This window comes from Erinaceus europaeus, chromosome 10, assembly GCF_950295315.1.
Source record: "Erinaceus europaeus chromosome 10, mEriEur2.1, whole genome shotgun sequence".
Taxonomy (NCBI): domain Eukaryota; kingdom Metazoa; phylum Chordata; class Mammalia; order Eulipotyphla; family Erinaceidae; genus Erinaceus; species Erinaceus europaeus.
This window is the reverse complement of record NC_080171.1, coordinates 81,756,050-81,782,854: the sequence shown is the minus strand read 5'-3', so window position 1 is coordinate 81,782,854 and position 26,805 is coordinate 81,756,050. Positions and strand designations below refer to the sequence as shown.

At 39.6% G+C, this 26,805-nt stretch overlaps 1 protein-coding gene across 1 annotated transcript; it reads right to left on the bottom strand.

Annotated features, from left to right (window-relative positions):
- Positions 1-491: 491 nt before the first annotated feature.
- C10H9orf43 (chromosome 10 C9orf43 homolog) lies at positions 492-26,805 on the bottom strand. The gene is made up of 13 exons (XM_060199988.1): positions 26,630-26,805; positions 26,375-26,525; positions 19,995-20,073; positions 17,256-17,356; positions 14,404-14,470; positions 12,216-12,382; positions 10,537-10,690; positions 9,787-9,847; positions 7,311-7,372; positions 7,024-7,099; positions 4,937-5,016; positions 1,069-1,135; positions 492-912 (listed from the first exon to the last, which is right to left on the bottom strand). Exons 1-13 carry the CDS (start codon positions 26,775-26,777, stop codon positions 635-637), a joined length of 1,491 nt encoding a protein of 496 aa, XP_060055971.1. The 5' UTR covers positions 26,778-26,805; the 3' UTR covers positions 492-634.

Sequence of the window (26,805 nt, the reverse complement as noted above, 5' to 3'; positions counted from 1 at the left end):
AGCCCCTAGTCCCCACCTGCAGGGGGAAAGCTTCTCCAGTAGTGAAGCAGGGCTGCAGGTCTTTCTCTCCCTCTCTATCTCCCCTGTCCTCTCAATTTCTCTCTGTTTTTATCTAATAATAAAAAGATTTTTTTTAAAATAAAAAGAAAAGAAATCTCTCTCCTCCCATCCCAAGAATAGCTGTATTTAATCACTAAAATGAGGCTGGGTAGTAGTGCACCTGGTTGAGTGCACAAGTTAAAATGTATAATGCCCTGGGTTCAAGTTCCCAGTTCCTACCTTCAGGGGGAAACTCTGCAGACATTGAAGCAGTGCTACAGGTGTCTATCTCTATATATATCTTCCCCTTCCCTCTCAATTTCTCTGCCTCTATCAAGCAAATTAAATAAAATAATTAAAAGATAAGTACTGGTAAGAATTATTACACATTTTTAAATCACTAAAATTATTCTGGTCCTCATGAAAAAGAAACATTCTAGCTATAAAGTAGGTAGGACTTTTTCTCCCTTATTTATTTTTGAGACAAATAGAAATGAATGAAGAAAATAAACTCCCTAAAATCAGAACTTGGTAAGGTTCCAGGTAGCAGAAGATCCTCTCCCCCTTTGTGCCTTTATGTTCAAGGTCATTGTACTCAGGACTCTGAACATTCTGCTCTGAAATAAGACTCTTTGGTGATGACGTCTTCCTCTTCCTCTACAGTTTCTTCATTCTCCTCTTCATAGTATTGGCTCTCCTCTTCCTCTTTATCAGTGGCCTGAAGAATCCTCAGTAGTTTGAGCTCAGGGTTCCAATGTCTTGCCGCTGTATTAACTGAAGCATTCATTCTGCCCCTCCCTTGGACTTGTAGCACAACCTCCTTCAGAGGATTGATATTCTTCTTAGTGGGTCCATTCTTGAATAGCTCAGGATCTAAAAGGAGACCCAGTCAGTAATTGTGCCTGTAATCTTCTCCCAACTAAGTGACAAAAAGATAACAGAAAAGGATAAGCTGAGGTGACTTTAGGACCCTTCTGAAGCATAAGGAAAATTCCCCAGGAAATAAAGGACACTACCCTAGGAACTTACTCTTCTTATGGAGGGGGGAATCCAAGTAGCTATCAAAGTAGCCCATCTTTGCTCTCTTTGTAGAATCCTGAAATTCATTAGAATAAATGTAAGAAAACTTAGAAACTAGGTTTAGGAAATTAAAAAGATTTTTCATAAAAGATGCTTTTCTTGGAGGAATTCACAACTAAAAACAGTTATCTTATGAAACTAAAGAAAAAGAAAAAAACTAGTATCAAATATTCTCTGAACTTTAGGTTGATCTCATAAAGCCAGAACCTATTTTTTCACATTCCCAGCTAAGGATAAAATACCTTCAAAGGTGCCTGCTATCTCTCCAACAATTCTTCCCATTCCTGTATGTGCATGCTGTTCCCTGAATTAAAAGACAGTTAATGGGCCAGAGAAGTGGCTCAGCAGGTTAAGCACTTGCCTTGCATATGTAAGTTTCCAGGTTCAATCCTTGGCACAATATTTGATAGAGAGATATTTTTATCTGTCTCTTTCCCATATATATATATATGAAGAAAGATCAGGCCAGGTGGTGTCACACTTGATTGAGCACATACATTACAATGTGCTAGGACCCAGGTTCACCTCCTCGGTTCCTACTTACAAGAAGAAGCTTCATAAGCAGTGAAGCAGTGTTGCAGGTGTCTGTCTCCCTTTCTGAACTTACCTCTTAGCTTTTCTCTCTGTCTTTATCTAAAATAAATAAACAAGCATATAAATAACATTTTAAAAGTGAGATGTAGTTGATGCCCTTTTCTCTTCAATTGGCAGTGGACTTGTGATTTTTTTTTAACTAGTAATATATAAGAGTGGTTATGTCTATCCTTTAAGAAACTACTTTCCCCACACCTATGGACATCTAATCTTTGATAAGGGGGCCCAAAGGATTAAATGGAAAAAGGAGGCTCTCTTCAATAAATGGTGCTGGGAAAACTGGGTTGTAACATGCAGAAGAATGAAATTGAACCACTTTATCTCACCAGAAACAAAAATCAACTCCAAATGGATCAAAGACCTAGATGTCAGACCAGAAACAATCAAATATTTAGAGGAAAACATTGGTAAAACAGTTTCCCACCTACACCTCAAGGACATCTTTGATGAATCAAACCCAGTTGCAAGGAAGACTAAAGCAGAAACAAACCAATGGGACTACATCAAATTGAAAAGCTTCAGCACATCCAAAGAAACTATTAAACAAACAGAGAGACCCCTCACAGAATGGGAGAAGATCTTCACATGCCATACATCAGACAAGAAACTAATCACCAAAATATATAAAGAGCTCAGCAAACTTAGCACCAAAAAAGCAAATGACCCCATCGAAAAATGGGCAGAGGATATGAACAAAACATTCACTACAGAGGAGATCCATAAGGCTAACAAACATATGAAAAACTGCTCTAGGTCACTGATTGTCAGAGAAATGCAAATTAAGACAACACTAAGATACCACCTTACTCCTGTAAGAATGGCATACATCAAAAAGGACAGCAGCAACAAATGCTGGAGAGGTTGTGGGGACAGAGGAACCCTTTTACATTGTTGGTGGGAATGTAAATTGGTACAGCCTCTCTGGAGAGCAGTCTGGAAAACTCTCACAAGGCTAGACATGGACCTTCCATATGATCCACTAATTTCTCTCCTGGGGTTATACCCCAAGGACTCCATAACACCCAACCAAAAAGAGGTATGTACTCCTATGTTCATAGCAGCACAATTCATAATAGCTAAAACCTGGAAGCAACCCAGGTGCCCAACAAAAGATGAGTGGCTGAGAAAGCTGTGGTATATATACACAATGGAATACTATGCAGCTATCAAGAACAATGAACCCACCTTCTCTGACCCATCTTGGACAGAGCTAGAAGGAATTATGTTAAGTGAGCTAAGTCATAAAGATAAATGAGTATGGAATGATCCCACTCATCAACAGAAGTTGACTAAGAAGACCTAAAAGGGAAACTAAAAGCAGGACCTGATCAAACTGTAAGTAGGGCACCAAAGTAAAAACCCTGTGGTGAGGGGTAGACATGCAGCTTCCTGGGCCAGTTGAGGGTGGGAGTGGGTGGGAGGGATGGGTCACAGTCTTCTGGTGGTGGGAATGGTGTTTATGTACACTCCTAGCAAAATGTAGACATATAAATCACTAGTTAATTAATATGAGAGGGGGAAAATCAATTATATGTCTCAAAGTTTTTCAAAACACACTGAATCTTTTTAATATATAGGCTGTGTATTTGATATGCGGACTCTCTCAAAAGCCTAGACCAAGTAGATCAGAAGCATCCAATAGCACAGCTATATACAAGATACTGGGTACTGTACAGCAAACCATAACAAAAGGACTTTTCAAAGTTAACTCAATTACCAAATAATGTGATGATAACATTAACTATCGATTGTCTTTTTGAACCCTAAGACAGCAGGAACCTCACATCGCCACTATAGAGCCCCTACTTCCCCCAGTCCTGGAACCCTTGGATAGGGCCCACTTTCCCGTATGCCTCTCCCAATCCATACCAAATAATATTGCATCCACCGATCACAACCTAACCAACGCAACGATTGCCACCTCAACATGCTTCACTTCAGACTGTGTCCAGAGACTTCACATGTGGAATAGCAACCCTTCAGCTTCATTACTCGGGTGAGACCTTTCCTTTCATAGTATACTCTAATTTCATCTCAGGTGGTTCACTTTCTAACAAAGTCCCATAACCTAGATATACACTAGTTTCTGTGAGAGAGAGCTTATGTGCACACGTATCCATAAACTACTGCAAAATATATACCTGAAAGCAGAAGTACACTAGAGTTTGCAGTGAGTACCTCCCTAACACTTCCTCTCCACTATTCCAAGCTTTGGGTCCATGATTGCTCAACAATTTGTTTGGCTTCGTATGTTAACTCTCTTTTCAATCACCAGGTTCCAGATGCCATCAGGATGCTGGCCAGGCTTCCCTGGATTAAAGACCCTACCAATGTGTCCTGGAGCTCAGCTTCCCCAGAGCCCTTCCCCACTAGGGAAAGAAAGAGGCAGACTGGGAGTATGGGCCGACCAGTCAACGCCCATGTTCAGCGGGGAAGCAATTACAGAAGCCAGACCTTCTACCTTCTGCAACCCACAATGACCCTGGGTCCATACTCCCAGAGGAATAGAGAATGGGAAAGCTATCAGGGGAGGGGGTGGGATATGGAGATTGGGTGGTGGGAATTGTGTGGAGTTGTACCCCTCCTACCCTATGGTTTTGTTAATTAATCCTTTCTTAAATTAATAAAGAAAGAAACTACTTTCATACACATGAGCTTGCCAAAAAAAAAAAAGTAGCCAAACTGTCTCTTAAGACTTTGTGAGAACTGTGTAAAACTTTGGTGATGGGTGTGGGGTATATTCTTATAATATTTTAAACCATTTTAATAACTAATAAAAATAAAATAAATAAAGTGGTCTGGGAGGTAACGCAGTATATAAAGCATTGGACTCTCAAACATGAGGTCCTGAGTTCAAGCCCCAGCAGCAGATGTACCAGAGTGAAGTATGGTTCTTTTCCTCTCTCCTACCCCTCTCATTAAAATAAACAAATAAATATGAATACATCTTTTAAAAAATAAAATAAAGTGTCTTTGTGATATTACTATGCTGTCAAAAAAAAAAAAAACCACAGGAAGCACATACAGAGACCTCTTAAAAAGGGCTAAGACAATTTGGCTAATAGACAAATTGAATCAAATAACACCAGAAAAAGACTACAGCTAGCCCACAGAATCATGAGAAATAACAAAGTATTATGGTTTAAATTTCAGGGTAAGTTTTTAATATAGTACTAAAGAACTGAAATAGGGCCTTAGCAGAATGGTACTGCTATACTCTCACCTGTTTCAAGATGGGTTTTTCTATCTTCACCCGCTGATGCTGCTTCTTGTTACTTTCCCCACTTGATAGATTTATCTGACCTAGTAACCACAAAGTCAAGTTTTATTGCCTTCCAGGCGTTTTTAACACACTATCACTGGACTTTTTTAAATACCATCTTGTTGGTTAACCCTACCTAGTCTAAAAGTGACACCTCACTTAGAAGTAGGTAAGTGGAAATTAGGATTTCTGTGTTGTATTTATCATCCTGTTCACCTGAGACTATGACCATGTTTATTACAGAACTATATACTAAGGTAAAGTATGTTAAAAGGCCCAGTATTTCTACAAGAAACCTAAGGGGGCAGGCACCTGCACATCTATGGCAGCAAAAGAAGCCCTAACTCTATCTTTTCAGTTTATGAAGATTCTTCCTTTCTTGTACCATCCCTAATGTACACATACAGGTTTCTCTAAACCAAAGCCCCACCCACAAAAGAGTGTTAGCTTAACTCTTTTCAATCTGTTTTTCTTCCAACTGGTCCCTAAATATATTCATTCATTGCCTTTTCAATCTCCCTTTCTTTAGCATCTTTCAGCCTGTCACCAGTGGTAATACACTTGAAGGCAAAGCCAATGAGTCTCTTCATTCAACATTTCAGTGGTTCTCTACCAGCACTGGTTCTCAGCTGTGTAAGAGAAGTACAAGGGAGCTCTAAAAACATCAGAGGCCTGGTTTCAACATCAGATAGTCTACTTTACTAAACCTGGAGGTGTGAGTTCAGTATTGCTGTTTTAAAAGCTCCTCAATTGATTTCAGTAAGCAGTCAAGGTAGAAGACCTTAAGGATAAAGGTCAAATGTCTTAGGAAGTTATACAGACCCCTTTATTAAATCTCTCTGCCCTGCTTTACCATTCTCCTTTAAATGCCCAGTCCCACAGCCGCAATGGTTGTTCAAGTCCACTAATAAATCATGCTCTTGGGGATCAGGCAGTAGTGCAGCAGGTTAAGCGCATGTAGTGCAAAGCGCAAGGACTGGCCTAAGGATCCCAGTTCCAGCCCCTGGATCCCCACCTGCAGGAGAGTCACTTCACAAGCAGTGAATCAGGTCTGCAGGTGTCTATCTTTCTCTCCTCCTCTCTGTCTTCCCCTCCTCTCTCCATTTCTCTCTGTCCTATCCAACAATGACAATATCAATAACAACAACAATAATAACTGCAACAATAAAAACAAGGGCAACAAAAGGGAAAATAAATTTTAAAAAATAATAAGTCATGTTCTTCAAAGGTGCCTTTACAAATACTCACTTCTGGGAAAATCCTCATACATGCTGAAGATACAGTGTAAAAATTTTCTCTTTCATGGTCTTTTTTAACTCAGAGAGAAACATCTTTCTCAGGAAACATCTCACCTGAACCCTCAGGACCCCATATTGGAAAGTAATATTTGTGTAGGGCAAAATAATCTTCTAAGCTTTAGAGGGGAATTCTTTGTCCCTCTTGTCATTCAGTACTCAAGCTGAGAAATGTCAAAGGTACTGGGATAAGTATATACTTCAGCTCAGGTGTAATGAGGACTCAAAAAGGGGGAGATGTCCATTCTTAACTCCAGCATGGATAATAAAGGAAAATAATTATGTCAAGAACTGACTACCTGACTCATAAGTATGGATAAAAGGTGTGTCGGTTTCAGCCTAGCTTCTGAGAATTCAAGTTGTGGCTAGGAAAGGCAGAGTGCTATATTCTTCACTTAGAACTCTGAGGGGAATGAATTCTTCCCTGGTTTGTTGTCTAATGAGATTTCTAGGGTCATTCAGTAACTCTCGATCTTCAAACCACTTTGCCTTTTCTAAAGTAAAACCTGAGGGAAAATTACTCTGACTCATACTCAGGGTTGTCTCCCAAATCCCTAGATGAAGCAGACATCTGGTCCAGCTAACTTACTTAGTAAATAATTGATTGGTGATACTTGGTAAACAGCAGCATTCCAAGAAGAATTCTGAGTACTTGACAAAGGCAGGTCCAAAATGTAGTTATAAATTTTCAGCTTTTCTTGCCCTGAGCTATGTCTTAGAATCCTATCATTCCCAAAGTTATGTTCTCCTTACCACGGTATGAGTCATAAACCATGACATTTGAAGTATTCTGCCTCATTGGCTCATTCTTGGTTTTCTTTTTAGTCTCCTAAAATTCACATGAGGAATAAGTGAGTAGGGGCTTTTGTAACTAAACTTTTCAAAAGGTGTTAAAAAGAAAAAAAAAAGTTAATAGCTACACACAGACAGGGAAATTAGAGAATCCTACCTCTCATCCATTCCTGCTTGTTCCAGGCTACACATACTCACACCTATACCAGTCCCAGCAAGCCCCAGAGGTCCTCTCACTGCCACTCTACCTGTTTCTTGGTAAGTATCTTCTTCTGTTGCTGCTGCCGCCAATGCTGGTACTTCCTATGAGCTAGAGATCATAGAGCCCCCTCAATTCTCTTTTCATTAACAGTCTATACCCATCCCCCAATCTGTTCCACAAAGATTCTCCAAAGTCAGGACTAACCAAACAGCAAGGGGATAGTCTTCTTGAAATTGCAGTTTCAGGGGTTGGGTGATAGCGCAGCAGGTTAAGCACATGTGGCACAAGTGTAAGGACCAGAATAAGGATCCCGATTTGAGCCCCCGGCTCCCCACCTGCAGGAGAGTCGTTTCACAGGTGGTGAAACAGGTCTGCAGGTGTCTCTCTTTCTCTCCCCTTCTGTCTTCCCCTCTTCTCTCCATTTCTCTCTGTCCTATCCAACAATGAGGACAACAATAACAACAACAATAACTACAAGAACTATTAAAAAGGGCAACAAAAGGGAAAATAAATATTTAAATTTTTCAAAAAAAAAAAAAAAGAAATTGCAGTTTCTTGAGCTCTACAAGTGACCCTTCTATGACTGTGACTATGGCCACAAACATAATTCAATAAATATTAGAAATTAGGGAACAATAAGTATTAGAAATGGGCTTGAAATAAATAAAAAAAATTTTTTTTAAAAAAGGGAGTCAGGTGGTAACGCAGCGGGTTAAGTGCAGGTGGTGCAAAGCACAAGGACCAGCATAAGGATCCCAGTTCAAGCCCCCAGCTCCCCACCTACAGGAGAGTCACTTCACAAGCAGTGAAGCAGGTCTGCAGGTGTCTATCTTTCTCTCCCCCTCTCTGTCTTCCCCTCCTCTCCATTTCTCTCTGTCCTATCCAACAATAATGATATCAATAACAACAATAAAACAACAAGGGAAACAAAAAGGAAATAAATAAATAAAATATTTTAAAAGAAATGGGTTTGGTCTGGTGGCTCAATGCCTTACATACATGAGGCCCTGAATTTGAACCCCAACACCATATGAGACAACAGACAAAACATAAAATTCCTCAAATGTTGGTGAAGCAGTAGTTTGTGTTCTCCTCTCTTTCTCATCCTCTACCTGTATCTTATTATCTCATTAAAATAAAATTAAAAATATGGGTCATCATAATTGGATAAGGAAATTATGGGACATACACTCAATGGAGTACTACTAGCAATTTTAAAAGGTGGTATTGTGTCCTTCAGCACAAAATGGATGGAACTAGAAGTGATTATGCTAGTGAAGCAAATAATGATATGAAAGACAACCACCAGATGGTTTCATTCATATGTAGAATTGAAACATATGAACAAGAAAGGAAGAAAGAAAGAAAGAAAGAAAGAAAGAAAGAAAGAAAGAAAGAAAGAAAGAAAGAAAGAAAGGATTACTGCCAACCTGTCTCTAAGACCTTCAGACAACTGGAAAACTATGACAGTTAACCCTGAGGAGTGGAAACAAAGACCTTTGGTGGTGGAAATGGTGACAAACTGCATCTCTAATATCTTATAATCTTGTAAATCACTAATAATAATAAATACATATATGCCATTACATATTGCCTTGGAAGGCACCTGCTTTGCCATCATGTGCATGACCCAGGTTTAAACCCCCAAACCCATGGCACGGGGGAAAGCTGTGGTATCTCTCTCCCTCTCCCTCTGTGGTTCTATCTCAGCCTCTCCCTTTCTATGTAAGAAAAAGTCAGCCCAGAGTAGTAAAGTCCGATGTGATTACAAAAGTTAATTAACTGGATCAAGGAAGTGGTTCATCAGTAGAGTGCACACATGAGTTTGATCTCCAGCACCACTTAAAGTATAAGACATATGAACTTCCCTTTTTCCAGCCATGACATCATCTCCCCAGACAATAACCTGGGTCCATCTGCATATCAGATATCAGGCTCAGGCAAAAACTAATAAAAGTCATGGGACCTTTGGAATGTACCTAAAATAGGCCTACTATCTACAAAACGGAGACCCCAAATCTTCATCTGCAATATTCCAGCTTTTAGGTTCATGATTAATCAATAATTTGTTTGGCTTTGTATGTTAACTTTCTTTCAGCCATCCTGTTCCAGATGCTACCATGATGCCAACCAGACTTCCCTGGACAGATAACCCCACCAATGTTTCCTGGAGCCCCACCTCCCCAGAGCCCTTCCCCACTAGGGAAAGAGAGAGACAGGCTGGGAGTATGGATCAACCTGCCAACAGCCATGTTCAGTGGGGAAGCAATTACAGAAGCCAGACCTTCCACATTCTGTCCCCCATGGTGACCCTGGGTCCATATTGCCACGAAGTTAAAGAATAGGAAAGCTACCAGGGGAGGGGATGGGATACAGAGTTCTGGTGGTGGGAACTGTACCCCTCTTATCCTATGGTCTTGTTAGTGTTTCCATTTTATAAATAAATAAATTTTAGAAAATTAAAGAAATGTGAACTGAAAGGGGAATAGTACCTTGAGCCCTGAGAATACAACAAACCCTACCTCCTGTCTTCAGACTGCAATATAATTTTTTTAAATGTTCAGGACATCTCGGTGCTGGTTTCTAGAAGAAAAAAAAAGGATAGCTATACTGTAGGTTTGTCCCTTTCCCAAAATACTTTTATTCATCTAGTCAACAAATACTTTTTGAGAACCCATTAAGTATAGGGGTTAGGGAGAAGGAAGTAGAAAGGAAGTGCATTTAAAAATAGAGAATATTGCTCTCCTCAAATCCCTTCCTATACATGTGCTTTCATCTACATATAGTCTAGCCCTTCTATGAGGTTTGGGCCCAAAACAGAGAGAAAGAAAGAAAAGGGAAAAAAAGGAAGTAAAGAAGGAAGAAGAGAAAGAGAAAGAGAAAGAGAAAGAGAAAGAGAAAGAGAAAGAGAAGAGAGGAAGGAAGGAAGAAAGAGGGGCTGGGTGGTGGCCTATTTGTTTAAATGTACATCCACCATGTGCAAGGACTAGGGTTCAAAGCCCCCAGTCCCCACATTCAAAGGTGAAGCTTCACAGGCAGTGAATTAGTGCTAAAGTATCTTTCTATCTCCCCCACTGGTCTCAGCTCCTCTCTGTCCTATCAAACATAAAAAAATAAAATTTTTAATAAAGTAAAAATATATATTAACAAAAGAAAGGGAAGGAGGGAATGGAGGGGAAGGAAAGAATAGAGAGTTAACTCTCTCAGCCTAGAAGAGATATTAATTTGGATTTGCACGTAGACACCTTCCTCTGAGGTTCCCTCACTCTTACTTGCAGAGTTAGGCGGTGTATAGATAAATACATCTTAGCAGAAATTGCACTGCCAGGTCGGCTCTTTTCCAAGGGCAATGTTTTTTTCATCATGGCCAACTGTATCTTCATCTCAGGACAAGGCATGGTTGTTTTTCCATCATCTATCAAAAGTCTATAGGGGAGAGAGCCAAACAGTAAGCAATAGATCTTTCTGGAGAGTGTGACTGAGAAAAGAGATGAAAATCATTCCAAATAGGAAGAAATTCCTCCTCCTTGAGGCCTGAAAAGGCCTGTACCAACAGGCACATTCAGTAACATCTTTCAGGTGCAACTATGATAGCCATAACTCTATGGATTAACTGTTTACTCAAGGTTAGATTTATGTGCTTTATACCACTGAGTCCTACAATACTCCATGAACAAGTATTATTATGCTCATTTCATGAAAGAAATAATAATAATAAAGTGTAAAGAGGCTATATAAATTGCCAATGTTCACAAAGCCAGTTTAAATACAAAACTCAAGAGTTATCTAAATCCCAAATCACATATCCATTCTAGATTCTACTTAACCAAATTCTGGATCCTACTTAACCAGATTCAGTCATGCTTGAGAGTCCAGTGCTTTATCCACTGCACCACCTCCCAGACCACATAGCCAGATTCATTCATGAAAGAGAAGGAGGAGAAAAAGGAGGAGGAGGAGGAGGAGGAGGAGGAGGAGGAAGTGGAGGTGGAGGAGAAAGAGGAGAAGGAAAAGGAGAAGGAGGAGGAGGAGGGAAAGAAGGAGGAGAAAGAGAAGGAGGAGAAGAAAAAGAAGGGGAGAAGAAGGAGAAGGTGGAGATGAAGAAGGAGGAGGAGGATAAATGAGAAAATGGAGGAGAAGAAGAAGGAGGAGGACAGGAAAATGGAGGAGGAGGAGAAGGAGAAGGAAAAGGAGGAGAGTTGGTGTATTGCACCAAACTAAAGGACTATGGGGAGAGTGAGAGGCCTGGTGCATGATGATAAAGGAGGAACTAGGCTGAGAGTGAGTGTTTTGCAGAAAACTGAGAAATTTTACACACATATCAACAACTTTATGTACTAGAAATCATTAATCCCCCCCCAATAAAAAATATTTAAAAAAAATAGAAGAGTAGGAATTCAGGCAGTAGTGCAGCAGGTTAAGCACACAATGGCACGAAGCGCAAGAACCAATATAAGGATCCCGGTTCGAGCCCCCGGGTCCCCACCCGCAGGGGAGTCGCTTCACAGGCAGTGAAGCAGGTCTGCAGGTGTCTATCTTTCTCTCTTCCTCTCTGTCTTCCCCTCCTCTCTCCATTTCTCTCTGTCCTATCTAATACTGACGACATCAATAACAACAACAATAACTACAACAACAATAAAAAGGGCAGCAAAAGGGAAAATAAATAAATTTTAAAAATAAATTTTAAAAAATAGAAGAGTAATAGTGTCTGAAGGTTTAGGTGAGAGAATATATTTCATGTACTTAGCATAGGGACTGGCAGATGCTATGTACTTGATAAGTGATGGTGATGATGGCAGTCCATCATTGCTCATTAGCAAGTCTAAGAACCCAATAAATGAGTAGAACGGCAATTCTCTCCACTCCCTACTCATAGTGATAATGCTTCTCAGACCCTTATCCACAGCAAAGAAAAGCACAGGCTCTGGTCATCTGTTTATATGACACTTACTCCTTCAATAGATCCTGAGGCAGCATGGCATTTTGGCTCCAGAAAGGTACAGGTTCTGAACTTAGTTGCTCAAGCAAGTGTACTGGGGAGGGAGGAGGCACAGCCACCACTGGAGCCTGTCTTTTTGTGTGCCTTTTTCTGGACAGAACCTGAGATGATTTGTTTCTCTGAAAGAGAAATAATGAAAGGAATTCCCTTAAGCACTCTCTTCAATGTCACTTTTTCTAATTAACATCCCAGTCTCCCAACACAACCTAGGCATGTGAAACTTCATGCTTCCCAACCTACTCCAGCAGTCCCTTGCCTCCCTCTATACTATGAAACCACCACAATTTTCCTTCTTTGGTGCCTTACTCCTATTGTTGAATTCAGATCATACAAGGGTTAATACCCCCTTCCTCACCAAAAAGGTTTTTTTTCCCCTGTGGGTACTTTACTGAAGGGTACATGACACACTTGTGGACCCCACCTCATTTCTATAAAAGTGATTAAAATGAACTGTCTGCAATCCTATAGAGGGAGGGGCAGCATGAGGAGCTTGATCTTGGGATGACTCCCCACCCAGGATGATGGGACCCCCATCGTCCCCCAAAAAGGTTATTAATTTATCAACTGAACAAACATTTATTGGTCAACTATGCACCAGGCAGAGCTAGTTCTGAAGATTCATCAGTGAATAACATGGGTCAAAACTCTCACAGAGATATAGCAATCTACCAGCTCCATGACTTATCCAAGGATAATGCTAAAATTCAAATAGGAAACCCATGTCTATTATAATTCCTGGTTCACTGAATTTTATTTCCATCACACTGAGAGTTTTTAATTGACAAAACAGTTCCCCCAGATAGAGTTAAAGTTTAAAAGAAGAAGAGGAAGTGTTAGGGGGGTACTCACTGCAAACTCTAGTGTACTTTTGCTTTCAGGCCCTATGGTTTTGTTAATTTATCCTTTCTTAAATAAAAAATAAATTAAAAAAAAAGAGAAAAAATAGAAGAGGAGGAGGAAGAAGAGGAGGAGGAAAAGTAAAGTTCCCCACGAATGGCCAACAGTTCCTCCTAACATCTCTTTATGGAGTTCTTCATGTCCCTACAGAAGGGAGACAGGGAAAAGGAGTTTCTGAATAGGGCTGGGAGATAGCATAATGGTTATGCAAAAAGACTTTCATACTTGAGGCTCCAAGGTCCCAGGTTCAATCCCAGCACCACCATAAGCTAGAGCTGAGCAGTGCTCTGGTCGGTCTTTCCCCCCCACACCCCACCCCCGCCTCCCTCTCTGTCCTTCCCTCCCTTTCTGTACTTCTAATTAAAATAAATAAAATAACTGGAGTTGGTGTATTGCACAAAAGTAAAAGACTCTGTGTTGTTTTCGCTGGGCTGGCTTCATGGGCGGGTAACAGACGACCTGGGACTCATGGCTGGGTTGTACGCAGTATCTCTTTATTCATGCAGGATGCAGCGCAATCTATACCAAGCTAAGCTAAACTAACTACTACAAAAAATCTTGTCCTTATAAATATACTAGCCCAGTAGGGTGGGAACAGGATGCGACACAGAGAGAAGGTGGAGAGAAAAGTGACTGGTGAAAATCAGGGTATGACAAGGAGAGGGGGCGGAGCAGGCAAGAATTCTACCACTGAACCACCAATGCCCTGGAGGGAGGGTGGTGCTTGTTAATAGTGGTTATGTAAATAGAATACAGTGGTTATGTAAATAGAATGCATTGTTAAGCAGGGGGGATTTAAACCAAATGAAACAGAAAAGGTTTTTAGAAGTAGAATTAGAAGCATACCAACAACTCTGGGCTAGGTGGGGGGAGGTTTCAGGTCCTGGAATATGACAAGGGAGGGCCTAGTGGAGGTTGTATTATTATGTGGAAATATTATGCATGTACACACGATTGTATTTCACTGTCAATGGTACACCATTAATCCCCCAATAAAGAAATAAAAAAGAAAAAAAAATTAATCTGATTTCACTACCATAAAAATAAATAAATAAAATATTTTTTTTAAAAACTTTCTGAATAGAAAATGACTTGTTGATTATTCCTAAGCAGGGGAATTTAGGAATAGCCAACAAATTTCTTTTGTACATTGTGGTCATTTAGAAAGAGAATGGGTGGGATGAAAAGACATCTGAAAAGAAAACAAAAATAAATAAATATTTGACCAAAATATCAAACTTACTACTGCAGAGCTGTTTTTTTTCTTCTTTCCAACTTGGCTAAGAACACCATGCTGCTTCTCAGCTGGACTTGAAATAAGAATGATCATCTTATTTTCAAACACCTTAACTGGAAGCATCATGAATATTTGTAAATAATAACCATAAGATTACTATCCTCTAATCAGTACTCAAAGTTACTGAACTGATTGACAGCCCAATGGTACAGAAGCTTCAAAAACCATGACACCCTCACTTGCACATCAAAATAAGATTATTCACTATTTCACACAATCCAGTCACTCACTTTCATTGTTTTAATCAAAATTAGTAATTACATTCTTTTTAAAATATTTATTTATTTATTTATTTATTTATTTAAGAGATATAAGGAGAAAGATACAAAGGCAGAAAGACCAAATCACTGCTTAGGTCTGGCTTATGGTAGTGCTGGAGATTGAACCAGAGGCCTCAGGTCTTCAGGCATGAGAGTCTTTTGCATAATCATTATATTATTTCCCCAGCCCCAATAATTATATTCTTAGGTGTAATGATGTTTGCAATGTTTGAATATCCCCACATACCATGAGATCCCAGGAGAACAGAGGCCAAAGTCTATTGGTGGGTCACTGGATACTTACTGTTCAAATATATATATATGAGTAATTCTTAGAATTAGCTCAATAATCCTGTTTTTTTAAATAAACAACAACAAAATACCCACAAAGGATTTTTTTTATTTAGTTAATTCCTTTTTGTTGCCCTTGTTGTTTTATTGTTGTAGTTATTGTTGTTGTTGTTGTTGTTGGATAGGACAGAGAGAAATGGAGAGAGGAGGGCAAGACAGAGAGGGAGAGAGAAAGATAGACACCTACAGACCTGCTTGACCACTTGTGAAGCAACGCCTGTCCTTGAGCTTTGCACCATGTGCGCTTAACCGGCTGCACTACCACCCAACTCCCCAAAAAGGATCTTATAAGATAGCAGCTTAAGTTAAAGATGACAGTACAAAGCTAGAAGTTCTAACTTCTGACTACATGTCATTTTGACTCCAGAAAGATACAGGTTCTGAACTTAGTTGCTCAAGCAAATGTACTAGAGGGGGTGTAGCGTCACCACTGGAGTCCTCAGCTGTGGCTAACTGACATACTAGTCCTGATGCATCAATCTCTTGGTTTCTTTCACATGAAAATAAAAAGCTTCTGGAGGAATAAGTCTACACAACATATAAACACACACAGGGAAAGGCAGGGAGAAGTAATCACAGGATCATTTTAAAAAAGAAAAAATTAATTTAAAAAAATTGTTTTTAAATGAAATAAAAATACTGGGTGCAGGTGGTGGTGTCCCCACTTGAGTGCACATAGTACTAAGCACAAGGATCTGAGTTCAAGCCTCTGGTCACCATATGCAGGGAGGAAGCTTCAAAGCAGTGCTGTAGCTGTCTCTCTTTATCTTTCCCTATCTTCCCTTTCCCTCTCAATTTCTTTTTTTTAAATATTTATTTATTTATTTATACCCTTTTGTTGCCCTTGTTGTTTTATTGTTGTAGTTATTATTGTTGTTGTCATTGTTGGGTAGGACAGAGAGAAATGGAGAGAGGAGGGGAAGATAGAGAGGGGGAAAGAAAGATAGACACCTGCAGACCTGCTTCACTGCTTGTGAAGCGACTCCCCTGCAGTTGGGGAACTGGGGACTCACCAGGATCCATACGCAGGTCCTTGTGCTTGGTGCCATGTGCGCTTAACCCACTGCGCTACCGCCCTACTCCCTCCCTCCCAATTTCTATCTACTTATAAATACAATTTAAAATTCACTTAACATGAATACAATAAGTCTCAGAAGTCATAGAAGAGAAATAAACATTTTTTCCAATAGTTGTCAATATCAGCAATATTTGGCTTTTGCCTAGTGATCCATGTTATTTTCTATTTTGTATACAAGTTTTATATGCTATTCATTTTGTGCCACTGTACTAGGTTTGGGGTTGAGATCAAAGGTTTATGTGCTTCACTAGACCATTTCCACTAGTTGCTGGTAGATAGTAACAAAAACTGGGGCTGGGACAATAGCATAATGTTGAGCTGGGGAGATAGCATAATGGTTATGTAAACAGACTCTCATGCCTGAGGCTCCAAGGTCCCAGGTTCAATCCCCCACATCACCACTAGCCAGAGCTAAGTAGTGTTTTGGTCTCTGTCTCTGGTCTCTGTCTTCCTCTCTCATTAAAATAAAGTAAATTAAAAAAATTTTTTTGCTAACTCCAGCCATGTTTACTAACCAAACCTCATAAACACACAGAGCCCTTTATAGTATGCTATACAGCCTTGCAGAATCTTATGTAAAGCAAGAATCTCAAAAAGTATATTAAAAAGGAATTTCAGTGTAGCAAGAGGCAGATGGTCTCTGGGCCATGATCTTTTGTGTCTGGCCTCCCGCTACATGCAATGAAGTAGCTAAAACAGGAGAGCTCCCCACCTGCAGGGGAGTCACTTCACAGGCAGTGAAGCAGGTCTGCAGGTGTCTATCTTTCTCTCCCCGTCTCTGTCTTACCCTCCTCTCTCCATTTCTGTCTGTCCTATCCAACAATGACGACAACAATAATAACTACAACAATAATTAAAAAAACAACAAGTGCAACAAAAGGGAAAATAAATAAATATTTTTTAAAAAATAAAACAGGAGAGCGCAAAAAGAGAACAGGAAGAATTTGTAGAATGTAAACGTTGGGGTGGGGGTATAGCATAATGGTTATGCAAAGAGACTTTCATGCCTGAGGGTCTTCAATCCCCCACACTGCCATAAGCCAGATGAGCAGTGCTCTGGTTAAAAAAAAAAAAAAGAAGAATGTAAAAGTTGAAGATATGATACTCACATCATAGCATTGTCTGATTCTTCTGGTATCCAGACTACAACCATATTTCTAGTATCATAAGAGCAGGGAATCTCTGTCTCATGCAAATTCAGCACTGGAAGCTAAGAGAAAGATATAACATTTACATATAACTTGAAGTTTCTGATGGTATTTAGTGTCAGACTAATGACTAAATTGTGATGTAAACCAGATGGATTTGGAGGCTCACAAAATGATTAAATAAAAAGATATTTTTCATGCCCAACCAATATTCATAATACTTCCCCCTAGAAATCAGTTATCAATGCAGGTACTCTGCAAGAGTAAAAGTGAAGTGAACAGTGTCAGGAAGCATGGTGGTACTTAGCAACTCTTAATTTCATCCTATATGTGTGTACTCTGGGGTTTACTTAGAGAAATACTATTCATTCTACAAACTCTACTCCCAAACACTTAGATAATATAATATAATTTAGGAGAGACCTGATAGCTATAGAAGCATGTTATAAACCTTCTAATTCATACGTCTGCTAGAATATAGTGGGGGAGGCGTAAGATTGTTCCCAAGATAAGGAACTGCTTGGCTTAAAGAAGTAGCAGAGATTTCTTTGCACTATAAGCTCATGCCTTTTAAATCTAAATCTAAATCATGTGCATATACTATTTCAATAATTTTTCATTTTCTTTTTTGACTAGAGCACAGTTCAACTCTGACTTATGGTAGTGCTAGGGATTGAACTTGGGACATCTGGTGCCTCAAATATGAAAGTTTTTTTAATATTTATTTATTCCCTTTTGTTGCCCTTGTTTTTTTTTAATTGTTGTAGTTACTGTTGTCAGTGTCGTCATTGTTGGATAGGACAGAGAGAAATGGGGAGAGGAGGTGAAGACAGATGGGGAGAGAAAGCTACCACCACTTGTGAAGCAACTCCCCTGCAAGTGGGGAGCTGGGGGTTCAAACCAGGATCCTTATGCTGGTCCTTGCACTTTGTGCCACCTGCGCTTAACCCAATGCACTACCACCCAACTCCCAAATATGAAAGTTTTATGTGCTACTGCTGGAACTACCTCCCCAGTACTTGACTTTTTTATTCTTTTCCTTCCTTCTTTTCTTTTTTTTTTTGGGGGGGGTGACAATGGGGGAGTAGTAGAAGATATTCTGGGGCCTCACACATGTATAATTCCATTGCTCCTAGACCAACTTTTTCATTCTTTTCACTTCAGATAAAGACCACAGCATAGTTCCACTCTCCACGGAGTTGCCTTTGATATCGTCCATAGTGTTCCCATGTGGTATCAGGGCTTGAACCCAGGTCCTTACTCATGGTAAGTAAGTACATGTTATAGCCAGTGAGTAATGTTTCAGTTTAGATAATTAATTTTTATTTATTCTTGATAGGACAGAAAGAAATTGAGAGAAGAGGGGAAGAGAAAGAGAAACATTTATTGTACTGTTTCACCACTCATGAACCTTGTAGGTGGGGAGTGAGGTTTTGAATCCAGATCTTTGTGTATGGTAGCATGTGCACTAAGCCAGGTGTGCCACTGCCCAGCCCTGCAGTTTTAAACTAACTGAATCCAGGATTCCTGTTCTGAAGAGATACCTTAATTTGTTCATTCATCCACTCAAACCCATCTACCTTCTCTTGGCCCATTATACTGTCCACCACACAATGAAAAATGAGGTAACTCACTAAAAAAAAAAAAAAAAGGCACTGGTGGACTATGAAGAACATTAAAATTTCCTTTATTGTGGATAAGCTAAACTCTAACTTATCTCTGTTCCTATCAGCCTTAGCAAATCACTTCCTACCTAGGCATCAGTTTCAACTGTAAGATAAATGAGAAAGACCATAGCAATATTCTTCAAAGTATAACTGAAACTTAGTCATAGGTTATGAGCAAATTTTATGATTCACAGTCCACATTGTTTAAAAATGAAAAGGAAGGGCCAGCAAGATAGTGTGCTTGCTTTGTCATGTGAATGACCTACGTTCAAACCTGGCTTCCACTGAAGTGAAGAAAGCTTTCTCTCTGTCTCTACTACTTAAAAACTTGGCCTGGAGCAGTGAAGTTTCAGTAATGACAACAGCAGCAACAATAATAATAACAATAGACAAAAAACATCATAATACATTCATCAGCCATAGCTAAGATAAAGATTATTCCACTGGTGACTTATTGTAAAATATAGTTCTTACTATACATCATACATAAAAACATTTGAAAGTCATCAGCATAAATGATATTAAGGTCCACTTTAGGTCTAATATTCCAACAATCCCCTCCTAGTATCCTGGGGGGGTGTTTATTAGTTTAGTTTGTTTTACATTTATTTATGAGAGGAGGAGAGAGCAAGAGAACCATAGTGTCATATATAATGCTAGGAACTGAACTCAAGACCTGATGCTTTTGAGGCCAACACTATCTACTGCACCACCTCCAAGGTCACTCCCCCAAATCCTTATTTCCTTGTACTATGAAATAACACATATTATGAGCTAGCAGTTGAGCATAATCAATGCAGAATAGCAACAGGAAAGTCTCACCTATGCCTAACTACCATAAATCCATCTCACTTTTGTCTGGGATTTCCGTAAATAGTATATGAACAAAGAACTTTTTAAGAGTCAAGTATCTGATAGTTATTAACACCCTTACTACATCATCATTATTCATATTATAGCCATTCCAGAAAGAATGTTAAGTATAGGGAAGTAGTCTATCCCCATTAATAAAGATAAAATGTCAAGAAAGTACCTTTTTAAATCTGTGACTTATTTTGGGAAATCTATCAGTTCGGTAGGTTAAATCTTGGTCAGGTAAATCCTTGCGAGGCCTATAAATGAATTTCCAAGCATGAAAGAGACAAAAGACTTACTAGGCTGATAAAGTTAGTCCTGTCAGGAAAAGTCTTCTACTTAGCTACAAATCTTTAGTTTAATACTTACCATATAAATAGGGGCTCACCATCTCAAGTTTTGTTTGATTTTTCTTTAAACAGTTACTCTGAACCAGACATTATAAACACTTACCAACTATTTCTTTTATATATTTTTTTTACTTATTTGTTTATGTATTTAATAGAAACAGAGAGAAATCAAAAGGGGAAGGGGAGAGGGAGAGAGACAATTGCAACACCTCTTCACCACCTGTGAAGCATTTGCCCCTGCAGGTGGGGAGCCTGAAATCAAACCTGGGTCCTTGTGCATTGTAACCTGTGCACTCAACCAGGTGTGCCACCTCCCAGCAGCCTTATTTCTTGAATCTAACCTAATTTATAATCTATAAGTCTTTTCAGCTACAGATAGTGACATCACTATCAATAAAAATTTGATGCAAATGTTCAAAAACATATTAAGTCAACAAAACTAAATATTTACACACACTCAAATATGTTGCAGCCTTAAAAATGATTGAAATTCTGACACATACGGCAGTATAAATGAACCATGAACTTATTCTAAGTTGAACAAGCAAAACAGAAAAGGGCAATTATTGTATGATTCCATTTCTATACCAAAAATGGGTAAATTCATAAAAACAGAAAAAAATACTGAGTACCTGGGGTTGAAGCAAGGAGGGAATATAGATATAAATTATACACCTAAAGATGACATAGGGAGCCAGGCGGTGGCACAGCAGGTTAAGCACACATGGTGTGAAGCACAAGGTCCAGTTTAAGGATCCCGGTTTGAGCCCCCGGCTCCCCACCTGCAGGGGAGTCATTTCACAGGCAGTGAAGCAGGTCCACAGGTGTCTATCTTTCTCTCCCCTCTTTGTCTTCCCCTCCTCTCTCGATTTCTCTTTGCCCTGTCCAACAACAATGACATCAATAGCAACAACAATAATAACAACAATGATGATAAGGGTATCAAAAGGGAAAAAAATTTTAAAATGACAGTTATAGATATACTGTCTCTCATATAAATCTTCAGTTGGAGCGATATCACAAGACTTGCATGTGACAAATCCAGATTTTATCCCCAGCACCACCAATAACCAGAAATAACAACACTCTGATCAAAAACTCAAAATTAAAATAGGATCCAGGAGGCAGTTCAACCTGTTATATAACCAATTTGCATGCCTAAGGCCATAGAGGTCAGAAGTTCAACTTCTGGCACTACATTATGCCTGTGTTTAGCAGTGCCTTAATGCTCTCTTACTTCTTTTGTCCTCTTTGGTTCATAATAAATAAATATTTAAAGAAATTAAATATTTTTTAATATTTATTTATTTTCCCTTTTTGTTGCCCTTGTTGTTTAACATTGTTGTGGTTATTGATGATGTTGTTGTTGGATAAGACAGAGAGAAATGGAGAGAGGAGGGGAAGACAGAGAAGCGACTCCCCTGCAGGTGGGGAGCCTAGGGCTAGAACCAGGATCCTTATGCTGGTCCTTGCACTTTGCGCTACATGCGCTTAACCTGCTGCACCACCGCCTGACTCCTGAAATTAAATTATTTTTAAACAACCCAATTCCTCATCCTGATTTATAAAGTCCTACATGATGTGGGGTCCTACTTTCTACACCAGTTCCCCAAACTCATTCCTCATCACTCGTCCATTCCTGCTCTACTTTATTTTTTTTAATATTTATTATTGGATAGAGACAGAAAAATTGAGAGGGGAGGGGGAGATAGAGAGGGAAAAAGACAGAGAAACACCTGCAGTCCTGTTTCACCACTCATGAAGCTTTCCCCTGCAGGTGGGGACCAGAGGCTTGAACCCAGGTCCTTGCACACTGTAATGTGTGCACTCACCCAGGCGTGTCACCACCTGACCCCCATGCTCTACTTTCTGTATCAGCCACACTGAACTGTTTTCCTAATACCTTAAAATTTTGGGCCAGTGAAATAGCTGTTCCCTCACCTCTCTCTCTCTCTCTCTCAGAGAACAAAAAAAAAAGGTGAAAAAATGAGAGGGAGAATTTACTCTTGATTTTAAGTCTTTGCATATGCTATTTCTATTGTACAGATGCCCCTGGGTTAGAAACCCTTCCAAGGGCAGGAGTAGATAGGATAATGGTTTTGCAAAGAGACACACATGCCTAAAGCTCTGAAGCCCAGATTCAATATCCCATACTACCATAACGGGGGGGGGGGGGGGGGGCAAGAAAATAACCCGTCCTGTGTGCTTGCACATACACAGCTGGTGCTCTTCCCAGCACATACAGCACATGAACTGGTTCCTTTGCCTTCCCAACTAGATTGAGTTCCTTGAGGGGAAAGACTTTTTCAAAATGTAGCATTAGGGAGTGAACTCAGGGTCTCATGTATGTACAATATCATAGAGTGACTCCCTGTTTTGTTGTTTTGCTTGTTTGTTTTTTCATGTTTTATTTATGGTGCTCCTTAGTGCCATCCATGGTGCTTCTGTGTGCTACTGGGGCTCAAACCCAAGACCTCACACATAGTAAAGCACACACTCTACCAGGCAAGCTCCCAGCCCCTAAAGACATAGCTTGTGTACTATTGTATGCCCAGTGTCCAGCAAAGTGGCCTCTAGTAAATATACTTGTTAATTTAAAAACCATGGCCCAAAGGGATAAGATTGCCTGGCTTGGACTTGGAGGGGCTGGTGATCTGGAGTTGATAAATCAGATTAGGCAAATAAAAATAAATGAAACTCTTCATGCACCAGGAGGCAGCTCAGCCTGGCAGGGAAAAGAACTAGCATGCCTGCTATACCAGAGGCCACATTTTCTATCCTCAGCGTGACGTCACCTTAAGGCAGAAATGAGTAGTGCTCTGATATCTCTCTCTCTCGTTCTCACTCTCACTTATAAAAAAAGAAATGAAGTAGACAAATTCATGATACACTATAAATCTTTACTCCCACCCCAAGAAAATGGAAAGGAAGGGAAGGAGGGAAGATAGCTGGACTAAGGAGACAGCATCATGGTTATACAAAAGAACCTTAGTGCCTGAGGCTCTGACATCCCAGGTACAATCCCCAGCAACAGAAATCTTGTAATTTTGTAAATCACTAATAAAAATTAAAAATAATATATTCAGAGATGTGGACATACACTTTGAATAATGAATGGAATCAGCTAGTAATAAACAAATAAATAAATACCCATGCTCTGCTTACTGTTCTACAAGGAACATTTAATATGCTAAAACTAAATCTAGAGATACGAAAAGAACAACTTGAGAAACACCCACTATCCTGTTTCTGCTTTAGACTAATGGGACAAGTGAAGACCTGCTACAATTAATTTTAAGATTGATTTCATTGGAGATAGATAAAGTTTTACATGAAAGAGAGGGAAGTCAGAGCACCATGTCCTGTAATACATGCAGTGCCAGTGATTAAACCAGGAACCCTCAGCAATTCCTATGCTCTTCCAGCTGAGCTATCTTCCAGCCATGCAATCTTTAAGAGGAAACTCGCAGAAAGCCCATCAGGATCTAGAAGGCCATAATCCAGAAGGCCTAATGACCTGATGTCCTCAAGTATTCATTCTGTTTGCCCCCAAAAACCTGATCTTCCAGACCTCCTTCCCCTTATACCTACATAAATATTCCCTGAAACAACAGATTGGGAAGTTAAATTTGAACAGCAGCTCCTGCTTTCATTGCATATTTAAGTAGCAATAAATAAGTTTTGCCCTTTTTGCAAAAGGTGATGTGACAGTGCTTCACATCCTGTGCACCAGGAAGTGGGCTCTCACTCAGATTCAATGCAACAAATGACTAAATAAATAACATTATGATCACTGTCTTCACAGACCCTAATTAGAAGAAGGTTCCAAGGTTCAAATCCTAAAGAACTAGAAAGTGGTCCTCTCTTTCCTTATGCTTCGTTTAGCCTCAGAGAAATCAAAGGCTATTTAACTAAAGAGGAGTAAAGAAACCAGACTAAGGGCTACAAAGTGTTTTGTTTGATTCCGGGCAACAAGGTCTTCACATCTTAGAAGTTTCTTTTCCAAGGGCATCTGCTCCTTAGCTTCATATTTTAGTAAGTACTAGTTTGGGCATGTAAATTCTTTAAGTAATTCAAGAATAAAGCAATTGCTTCTGTCCTCAGGAGTTTGCAAATAGTTTCATATCTAAAAATAAAGAAAATAGGGAGTTAGTCGGTAGCGCAGCACGTTAAGCGAACATGGCACAAAGTGCAAGGACTGGCATTAGGATGTTGGTTCGAGCCCCTGGCTCCCTACTTGCAGGAGAGTCACTTCACAGGCAGTGAAGCAGGTCTGCAGGTGTCTGTCTTTCTCTTCCCCTCTCTGTCTTACCCTCCTCTCTCCATTTCTCTCTGTCCTATCCAACAACGACCATGTCAATAGCAACAATAATAATAAATACAACAACAATGAAAAACAAGGGCAACAAAAGGGAAAATAAATAAATTTAAATAAATAAAGACAATAAATCAGGTGTGCTAGTTCTCTTATGAACTACAGAATCTGGTAAGATACTCTCTATCTAGTGCCTACCAGTACTTTTGTTGGCAGTCCTAACCCTTACCTCAGAAGTTGACTATATTTGGAAATTGGATCTTTAAAGAATTAAGGTAAAAATGGTATCACACATATAGGCCCTGATCTAAGTTGTGTGCTTATAAGACAATATTAGAACACAGAAACATGCAGAGGGAAGATCCTGCTAAGGCACAGAAAGAAGTGAGCAGGGGGCCAGGTAGTGGTGCACCTGGTTAAGCATACACATTACAGTATGCAAGGACCCGTGTTCAAGCTCCTGGTCCCCACTTGCAGAGAAAAAGCTTCATGAGTGGTAAAACAGGGCTGCAGGTGTCTCTCTGTCTCTTTCTTTCCCTATCTTCTTCTCCCTTCTCAATTCTTCTGACTCTATCCAATAATAATTTAAAATAAAATAAAATGATTGAAAATTCTTAAAAAAAAAAAAAAAAAACAGAGAAAAGTGAGCTACCTACAAGTCAAGCCTTCTGAGAAAGTACAGAAGAAAATAGTCCTCTCAACACTTTAATCTTAAACTTTCAGCCTCCATAACTAAGAAAATAAACTTCAGTTGTTTTAGTCTGGAGAGTTCTAAGAAATATGGAAAGAACAAATTCAGAAATTCACACCCACTATCCTGTTTCTGCTTGCCTTTGTCCTTTAGACAAACAGGACAAGTTAAGATCTGCTACAAACTATTTTAAGATTTATTTCAGAAGAGATATTAGAAGAGATCTATGTACACCTATGTTCATAGTAGCACAGTTTGTAATAGCCAAAACTCGGAAGCAACCTAGATGCCCAACAACAAATGAGTGACTAAGAAAATTGTGGTATATATATAGACGGCAGAATACTATTCAGCTGTTAAAAATTAAGAATCACCTCCTTTGCCTCATCTTGAATGGAACTTGAAGATATCATGTTAAATGAAATGAGTTTTTAAAAAGGGGGGGGAGTCAGGCTGTAGCACAGCAGGTTAAGTGCATGTGGTATGAAGCACAAGGACCCACATAAGGATCCAGGTTCGAGCCCCCGGCTCCCCACCTGCAGGGGAGTCGCTTCGCAGGCGGTGAAACAGGTCTGCAGGTGTCTGTCTTTCTCTCCCCCTCTCTGTCTTCCCCTCCTCTCTCCATTTCTCTCTGTCCTATCTAACAACAACAACATTAACAACAACAACAATAATAAAAAAACAAGAGCAACAAAAGGGAAAATAAATAAATAAATAAATAAAATTTAGAAAAAAGGGAGAAGGGCAAATACCAAATGATATCACTTACAAATGGAACTTTAGAAATAAACAAAGAGATGGAAATTACTGGTGTGGTGTATTGCACCAAGGCAAAGCATTCTGAGAAAGAAGAGGGAGGGAAAAGTGAAGAGAACCTTGAGGTCCTGTTGCATGATAACATCCCCCAATAAAAGTGAAAGTAAATAAAATTAAATTTTCTATTGTTTTAACCTATCCAGATTGTGGTAGTTTGCTATGGTAACACTAGCAATTTAACACACACATCCACACACCCCATGTTAATCAACTACTAGAACCAAATAACAATTCCTCCTTTGTAATCCCCACTGCCTATTTACCTTAACTGAATGAACTGTTGTTTTTTCATCCAGCTTTCTCAGTGTTTACTACATAGATAAAGGAAGTCAAACCATAATTTGGAGGTAGTAGGTTTTTAATGGACAATTTCATGATTAATTTACCTGCCCTGAAATTTGGAGTCAAACTTTGAACCATGAGGCAACAAAGAGCAAACTTTAGTGAAGGTAATTCTTGGAAAACGACGATGATCACATCTGTTGGTCTTGAAGCAAGAATCTAAGATGTTTACAATGGTGAGCACTGGGAGTTTGTCTGAGGACACAGACCAGAAGAAAGCATGTAACATATCAAAAGAGACTCAAGCAAAAATAGTTCAAGAGTATTAGAAGGAGGTTTCCAGGAAGTGTATGATTCACCTTCAATTTCCAGAGCTTTGCAGGGAGCACCCATGATTCTAGGGTGGCCCCTCTCAATCCTGCGGATAGCTGCCCAACATTGCGGATGTTGACAAACAGCCTCTTGGCAGGTAGTTTCATCCCACTGGCTCTCATCTGGCAAGTCCATGGCTACAAATGACCCAGTGTAAAATCCA

What these genes read in the sequence shown, in the direction of transcription:
- C10H9orf43 (XM_060199988.1), bottom strand. Translation starts at nt 26,777, where the DNA reads ATGGACTTGCCAGATGAGAGCCAGTGGGATGAAACTACCTGCCAAGAG. An exon ending in AAAAAAACAGCTCTGCAGTA is followed by an intron (nt 12,383 to 14,403) that starts GTAAGTTTGATA and finishes TTTCTCTTTCAG; the next exon opens with AGAAACAAATCATCTCAGGT. An exon ending in TTCCCCCCTCCATAAGAAGA is followed by an intron (nt 913 to 1,068) that starts GTAAGTTCCTAG and finishes GTCTCCTTTTAG; the next exon opens with ATCCTGAGCTATTCAAGAAT.